Source organism: Zeus faber (assembly GCF_960531495.2).
Source record: "Zeus faber genome assembly, chromosome: 15".
In the NCBI taxonomy this organism is placed as follows: Eukaryota; Metazoa; Chordata; class Actinopteri; order Zeiformes; family Zeidae; genus Zeus; species Zeus faber.
The window spans coordinates 21,721,709-21,730,446 of NC_137194.1; the positions used below are offsets into that span (position 1 = coordinate 21,721,709).

General features: G+C 47.7%; 1 protein-coding gene across 1 annotated transcript; it reads right to left on the bottom strand.

Moving 5' to 3' along the window:
- Positions 1-57: 57 nt before the first annotated feature.
- LOC307241099 (receptor-type tyrosine-protein phosphatase V-like) lies at positions 58-4,120 on the bottom strand. Its single transcript, XM_080015102.1, has 11 exons — positions 3,752-4,120; positions 3,014-3,179; positions 2,818-2,917; positions 2,633-2,723; positions 2,457-2,533; positions 2,220-2,354; positions 1,636-1,758; positions 1,336-1,496; positions 1,056-1,191; positions 811-881; positions 58-670 (listed from the first exon to the last, which is right to left on the bottom strand). Exons 2-11 carry the CDS (start codon positions 3,031-3,033, stop codon positions 445-447), a joined length of 1,140 nt encoding a protein of 379 aa, XP_079871228.1. The 5' UTR covers positions 3,034-3,179; positions 3,752-4,120; the 3' UTR covers positions 58-444.
- Between the last annotated feature and the right edge of the window lie 4,618 nt (positions 4,121-8,738).

Consider the following 8,738-nt stretch of genomic DNA (forward strand, 5'->3'; position numbering starts at 1 on the left):
AGCTTCACAATAAAGGTAATCAGATTTCAGTCCAGCATTGGAGGCAAACACGTAGAATTTAGTTGGTGATACTGTATATTACATCACATGGCATAAATTCACTCGCGGCAAACAATGAGATTTAATTTAAAATGTCTGCACTGGATGATCAGCACAGCAGTCAGTGAGATCGTTCTCAGTCTATGCGGAGAAACAGGTTTGACTGGAGGAGTGCGTTGCTCTATTATTGATGTGTTGCATAGGCTCTTGTCGCCTCCACCGCACTATTTCCCTGGGGGCATATATTCCCGCCCACTGGGAGCATCACACTCATGCAAAAGTTTTTTTCCCCCACATTAATCCTTTAGTCTCAGGTGTAAAATAAGTATTTTCAGATGGGTCTTTATCTTGCAACTTCTGGTTGTGCGTAACTTATGGCTTATGGCTTATGTGCACTGTGTAAGTTCAGGTGGTCTTGTTTGTGGAGGTAGACTGCGTAGGTGCACGGCCCATCAGAGGAAACGGGACCAAAGAGGGTATCAGCCTCCTCAGCAGGTTCCGAGGGTCCAGCGGGTGCTGACTCGCACTGTGTGATTGGTCAGAGAAAGCTGTCTGTCCTCCGTCATGCTGCCTCCTTCCCAGCTCTCCCTTCCCTGACCAACTGTTGAGCCCATCCTGACTCTGTGGGCCACTGGGGAAAAGGAGAGATGGAAAACAAAAATGCTTTTAGACCCCACGGTGACATGATATGCATAATAAGCAATTTTTTTTATTCAGTATGTTGTAGCTACAAAGTAAAATGAAGGAAAGCTGTTTTTTTTCTTCTCTCACCTGTCAGGTAATCTTTGTGCCCTTCTACTTAGCCAGTAGTTCAAGCATTGGTGTACAAATACATACTGCTCCTGAGTGAACACATTTAAAACAAGCATATTATAGAGATGTTTAGTCTTGTATTTCACACATACCAAGACATTTCAACAGAAAATCTTATTGCAGCCGGGGTGCTAAGGACCCTTGAGGCCCCAGGGGGAAAATGTGACGGTTCCACAGCGAGTACGTGCCGACGGAACACTGACCAGGTTCTGGACCATCCACATTCGGTGCCTCCGCAGGTCATCCACAGCGGCCCGGACGTCGGGTTTAATGCCTCGCTCGCAGAGCTGCATCAGCCACAGCAGGGTTACAAATGCCCCTGACCGCCCTACACCAGCACTGGAACACAGAAAAACACTGATGACTCCTGTCTCCCGATTCCCACAACTCTTTGAGACCGTCTGACGGAACGGTGAGTGATGCTAAAAGCGCTGACACGGGCAAACGCTCGGGTAGTGGCGGGCAGAGAGCCGGATCTCTGACCTGCAGTGCACCACAGCCGGCCCCAGGCGTGGAATGGCCTCCAGGTGCTGCCGCACATGCTCAGAAAGAACGCAGAGAGACGAGGGTTTTTTGGGGACCCCTTGATCCGGCCAAGCAGGATACTGGTAGTGAGTGACCATCCTCTCTGTTGGACAGCCCCTCTGATTTTTAACACAATTCAACCATTAAGACTTTCTCAGCAATGCAAGCTCTAAGAAGGCAGCATTAAACACTGATGCCTGCACTGACTCATGCCTACAAAGGGACACAGTTAATAAAAGACACACTTGTGTGGCTTACCTGTCTTAGGTTAATGGTGGTGACGAAATAGTCTGGACCTTGTCTACGGGAAAGTGTCGTCACTTGAATCAGTCCATGCCGAACGGATCCCTGTTTTAGAAGCCAGTATGGCTCACACAGCACCTACAGAGATGGGCGTTTGGGAGCTGATTAATTCGGGTGTTTTTAAACTTCAATGTAGTGCAAATTGGACGTTCTCAGGTAATACCTCTGTTGTGTCTCGTTGATGCAAGATATATGGATGTAACCACAGGTAAAGTCAGTTTTATTTCTACGGCACTAACATTCTGAAATGGATGAGGTCTCCACATTTAACGCAACGCAACGCAACACAAGTGCACTTTTAAAAGCGCCCAGAGAGCACTGCATTCAAAGTGGCACCATACACTGCGGAAAATTCTGATTTGCTGATCCCAGCTCCCACAGCGTGCAAAGCTGGGAGCTGGGATCAGACGAGGGCTTCAATCCAAAACTACAGCCACGTTGCGTGAGAGGAAGTGCATTTGAATTAAATGAAGATAAGCATGCAAGAGACACAATGTCTGACACACACACACACACACCAGATCGAGTGTTTTTCTCACCTTGTCCTTGTGTCTCAGAGCGGTCACCATGACAATTATCCTGACATTCTGCTCCCAAACCATCCTCCAGAAGTCGGCCGTGGTGTTGCGTAGCGGACCCTGGGTGCAGATGATGTCTCTCTCCGTTCCTCCGCCCTGAATGCACACACTGCGTTACTGGATAAACCACAGCGTCCGACAGATGGACAGGCGACACACAAGACGAAATGGGCGGACACCCATTGAACAAATTCTTACCGGCACAAAGTTTGCGTTGATGTAGTCGGAGTGCGGCTGGGAATGTTGGACGGACAGCCTCACCCGGCAGTAGTCATCTGCAACATAATGGAGGCAGAGATGGAGGGAGGAGCCAAAAGTGTCTGTTTGTTGCTTTTTGGTCAATAAAATTAAAATCTGATGGGTTATGCACTCACATGGCAAGATGAAGGGGTACCGGTTCTTCTCCCTGTTGGCCTCCAGGTCCCCGGCCGTGGAGGTGAGCTCTTTGCCGACGTCATTTAGCTCCTTTATGGGATCGAATAGAGAACATCAGTACAACTCCCAGACGCTTTCATTTTTCCAAATTAAAGATCCCAAAGGAGTCACGGAAGTCCCGTACCTCAAACTCTTGTTTAAAGCCCCGGTTGTCGTTGGCTGCGAGTGATTGACAATGTTGGTGGAACTCCTGTTGAATCTGTGCTTTCGAGAAAGTGCGAACCCTGTGAAACACAATACAGTGACATTACAGCACCGCTCGTCCACACATCACTTAGCGCTGTGTTCTATTACCATCCTTTCTCAGGAGAACACATCACCTCGGTGTGACGTTGCTCATGGCCCGTGAAGAGAGGATCCTCCGCTGCAGACGGGATTCGGCGTGGACGGAGCGAGGACCTTCCGTCGGAACCGACTCAAAGCTACAATTCCTCGGGCGCAGAACTCTCTCTAGGGACCTTGTCTCTGGTTGGGTGCCTGTGAATCCTTACACCGTAAATGAGGCATTCGTAATTCATAGAACAGAAGCCTTTTCGCACACCATCTCCAACTCACCCAAGCCCCAGCACCCTGTAACCCTCCCCCGACAGTTAGAAAGGAATTTTCTTTTTTTTTTTGGGGAGGCATTTCACCTTTCCAGCAGAGATAAGTGACAACGCGAGCCTTTACAACAACAGCTTTAGAAGGACCGACGTGCAAATGTGAATGGGCGCAACGGCTCCGACAGTGTGAAATGCTCGCTCCGAATTTGTTTGCCTTTACTTGTCTGTGCCTCAGGCGACGTTGGGTTTGGGAACTGCCAAACCAAACTGCCGATTAAGTCGGATTCACACCCACCCTCACCCCCACCACCACCACCACCACCACTCCTCTTTACACAGTTCAACACCTCGATAAGAGCACATGACGCACAAGCTTTTGGACATTTTAATGTGAAACCTGAGGGAAACCTGACACCTGATCCAACAGGTTTTCAAAGCCCGCAAACATGGACGAAAAACAGGAAGGAAAGGAAGTCACCCGACAGCTTCAGAAAAGGGTTTTGTTCTTGGCTTTACCTTCAGAACGGGCCTCTGCGCATTGCTTCAAGTCTGATTGAGGCCAGAAAGGAAGCACACAGGAGCCTGCGCTCCTTAAAAACGTGATCTGGTTCCAATAAAAACTCTCTCTGTCCCCCTCTCTCTCTCCGCCTCTCTCCTCCTCCTCTCTCTCTCTCTCTCTCTCTCTCTCTCTGTCCCTCTCCTTCTCTCTCGCTCTCTCTCCCCGTCTCTCTCTGTCTGCTTCTCTCTCTGTCTCTCTGTCCCTCTCCTTCTCTCTCTGTCTCTCGCTCTCCTTCTCTCGGATTCTCTGTCCCTCTCCTTCTCTCTCTGTCTCTCTCTCTCTCCTCTCTCTGTCTCTCTCTCTCCTTCTCCCTGTCTCTCTCCTTCTCTCTCTCGCTCTCTCGCTCTCTCTCTGTCCGTGCCTCTCTCCTTCTTTCTCTTGCTCTCTCACGCTCTCTCTCTCTCTCTCCTCCTGCTGCTAGGGTGGCAGGATAGGTGGAGACACATGTAACATGGGTGGGGCAAAAGCTCTTTTGAGAACAGGCTTTACCTTGAAAAGATGCATTACACACACATGGGTGATGATGATGGTGGACACCCCCCAGTCTAATTAAAGTACATCTCTTTTTTAAATTGCACGTTGTATTCGATCAATGGTTGTTTGATCTACAGGGGGAATTTATGTTTTAATGTAATGGCTGCTGTAACGCAAACATTAAACAGTCTGTGTGTGTGTGTGTGTGTGTGTGTGTGTGTGTGTGTGTGTGTGTGCTATGTGATAAGATGGTAAATTGAATGAGAGCCTTTTCAGTAAACACTGTCAAGGGCTTTACTTAACTCCATATACTGCGTGTAACCTGTATACATTTTATTAGAACGTGATCTACAAAGAGAAAATTCTAATGTTTACATTAACATCAAATGTAATACAGTACTATAATACAGTACTATAATACAGTACTATCCCACTTGAGAGTGCAGTTACACATTATATCCAGCAGATGGCAGACCACACTTAGTCCTCAACAGATTGAGATAAGGTTAAACAAAAAAAAAAGAACACTTTATTGATCCCCAGGGGGAATTCAGGAAGCAAATGACATCAGATCAAGTGTCAAATCAAGTATTTTCTTTCTGTTCTTCAGCAGGCATTCAAACAGACATCACAGGTGTCACAGTTAAGCACCGACCTCCATGAACAAGGTTTGCATTTAAAATGGACGTGTGTCCTACAGTGACACCGACAGCATGATCAGAAATTGATCGGAAATTTGAATCTGCATTTAAATAGATCCTTTGCATACCTGTGACATGGAGCAAAACAAGGTGTGACACGTTTCACTTTAAACGGGAAGGCATATGGTGCTGAATTACTGAATGGCGTGGTGCGCCACTTCTGACTGTTGCCCGACCTACGCTTCGTTTCATTGTGCCAACGGTAGAACTCTGTTATTGTAAGCTCGGCGTGGTGTTCGAAACACTCATTGCTCTATTTATCACTCATTACGTTCAGATAACTTGTTTACCTTACCATTTACCCATGGTTTGATCTCACACTCATACGTCGATTTACACCGTCGTGCAGAGTTACGACAGAACGGCGTTCGTGTCAAAGAGGCCGAGCACTAGACTCTTGTTATCGCCTCCCATGACCCGAGTTTTACATTTTGCAGGATCAATGCCATCGCATGAAAACAGTCACGACACTCACACCATGACGCCAGGTTACCACCGTGTGCGCCAGGGTCCGAGGAGGGGCCCAAGACATCCGGCCTGACCCAGAGCATCAGCGTCATTTTGTAAAACTCACAGACGATTGGACGGCGCTTGGTGAGATTAGCACTCTGACGTCGGGAGATTTCTAAGGGAAACCTGTCCCTTGCTTCAGGTTCCTGCAACCGTCCAATTTCTACCGGAGAGCAGGGCCGGCCCTCTCCTTTTTTTTTTAATCGTTTTACAAATTCTATTTCTGTTAAATTATATATTTTTTCATTTAGTTTATCCTGACTAGCTTTTTTAAATATTATTGTCTAGGTAACAATTAAGAAAGCGCTTTGGTTTAATGACGATGAAATAAGCGTTTTTCGCACACTGCAGTGCCACTTGGAACCTGATGGCAGCGACAACGAGCAAAACCTAAAGACACTTTCACACAAAAGAACTGTTTTTCTCTACATGGTGCATGCACATGCACTTGCACACAGTCCTGAAATGATTGAGTGATTATCTGAGGACCGCTTGGGGTCTTTGGACTCCACGATGATAGAAAAACACACACACACGCACGCACGCACGCACGCACGCATGCACGCATGCACACACACACACACACACACACACACACACACACACACACACACAGCGTCGCACATGCACACACAGCGACACACACACACACACACACACACACACACACACACACACACACACACACACACACACACACACACATACGGCCACCACTATGTGGCGGTGTAGGTTAGCAGGTGGCCTGATTGAGTGAAAGGGAATTGCATAACAAATGTTTCGAAAGGCTTTTCACTTGGTGTCTGGTTGCGTCACATAGAAACACATTTCCCATTGCTTTCTTTGTTCACAAAAACCCCAACAATAAGATGTTTCTTCATCTTCACTAATCTGACGTCGTCTTTGTAATCGTGTCTTATGTCGAACTGTAACGGACACCTGATGATAATCATTAAATCGTTGAGTATGAAGGTAACAGGAGGTTAAAATGAGTTGTTTTTAGTTTGTCAACAGCAATTCATATAAAATCCAGCAAAATGTTGCATGTTGCATTTTATGTTTTTTTTTCTTTTTTTTTCTTCTGTTGTTGGTGTTGTTAATCATTTAAAAAGCCTCTCTTTGTCGGAGCCCACGTGTCAGGGAGCGTCCGGCTTTGCTGATCTGTCCGTCGCCCTGGAGCTGGATTTTACCCACCGTGCCGCTGGCGTGTTTTTCCTCTCACACTCTCTCTGCTACTGTATTTTTGCGCAGACTGCAGCAACGTGGAGGTGTGTGCACGTGTGTGTGTGTGTGTGTGTGTGAGTGAGGAACTGGTTTCTCAGAGTGCCTGAGAAATGGTGTTATGACGGTGACTCATCGATGGTTTGTGCGTGTTTGTTTTTGCGTGTGCGTGTGCGTGCGAAATAGAAAGAGAGAGAGAGAGAGAGAGAGAGAGAGAGGGCGGCCAGCCAGCAGTATATAATGAGCCATAACACAAAACATTGCCTCACATTGGAACACTGCAGTCCAATGTTGCGAGGCAGATTTCTCAAATGACACCTAATAGATCCCGCATAAGCCTAAAGAAACATTAATTTTAAGCACCTGCCTGGTGGCTGCAGGCGAAAACCAGATCAAAGAGAAAGAGAGACAGAGAGAGATGGAGATGAGCCGCCTCGACATGGTATCGGTGGCTCAGGATAAACAAAGACGTTCCAGCAGCCAATCACAAGGACTCTGTGATGCAAGCGCGCACACACACCAATCCTAAACGTGTGGTTTGTGTTTCGGTGTTTCGGTTGGCTGTGCTTTTGGGTGGACTTCATGTGGTCCGTTGCTTTCCCAGCTGCTGTGGGTCCTTCCGTCTCCCGGCCCTCTCCCAGCGAACAGAAAGACAACTCACGGAAAGATAATTATAGTTCATTGTGAGTTCACCCGGCATTGCTCGACTGATAAAAGAGCCTTTCTCCTATCCTTCGGTACGATGTTGAAGGTTTCCAGGGGAAAAGCAACAACAGCATCATATAAAATACATAAAAACCACTGTACAAAAAACCCCATCCCAAAATGATGTGCCTTCCCACTTGGAGCCGTCAACCTGTTTCCCGATACATCAGGACGAAGAGCGAGGCCTTGGCGCGGCAACGGGGGATGGTGCGAGGCGGACGGGAATCGAAAGATACAAGGGGTTTTTTTCTGGGCCGTTCCGGACGCAGTGAGGCGAGGACCAGAAGAGCCCGGGCTCCTCAGGTGGAGCTCCACCAAGGCCACGAACCAGGCGCCGCCGGCGGTCACATTTTAACCTTGGCGGCAGTAAAAGGTGAGGCCAGGAAGCGACGGACGGAGAACGCATTTTGTGACGTTCTTTCAGTCGGCGGGCCGGTCCAACTTCTGCTTCTAAAGCAACGGAGACTGAGTTGATTAAATAAAAACAAAACAAAAAACGAGTGAACTTCTCAGCGGTACGGAGTCGAAAAACTCATTCGGCAAGTGTTGGCAACGCTGGAAAATGCTGCCTGTTCCCCCAGTTATATCATATGTCCAACGTTTGCGTCCATGTGTTTGTTGCTGCAGTTACCTTGGCGCTTATATTTTTACAGGGGCGTAAGAGAAGAACAACCCCCCCGACACACACACATACACTTTCTTTTTTCCCCGAGTTGTGTTTTAGTCAAATGTTTTTTCTTGTGTTGTTCTGTTCTGACTCATCCTGATCACACTTTGGAATTTTGACAGTGGCTCTCATGCAACGTGTCTTAAAGCAGCCTCCAATGTGAGAGCACATCATGAAGCTCTGCTCTTAATGTGTGTCTGTGTGCGAGAGAGAGAGAGACAGAGAGAGAGAGAGAGAGAGAGAGAGAAAGAGAGAGAGAGAGAGAGAGAGAGAGAGAGAGAGAGTGAGAGCGAGTCTGAATCCACTTAAATAAAGGCCTCTTACTTCTCATATCTCCATGGTTACGGGAGAAGGTGGGCTTTGCGAGAAAGCAGTCTGGATACAGGTAGCTCCATGCGGACTTCTACACGCGTGCACTCCTGCACTCACACGCACACGCAGGCACACACACACACACACACACACACACACACACACACACACACACACACACACACACACACACACACACACACACACACATACACACACACACACACACACACACACACACACACACGCGCACGATGCTGCTGTATGAGCAGCTGCCTGCTTGTGAAGTGCTAATCCATTCAGTGATGATGATGCACAAGCCCCACGCAAGATCCCTCTCTCAAGCCTAAACGA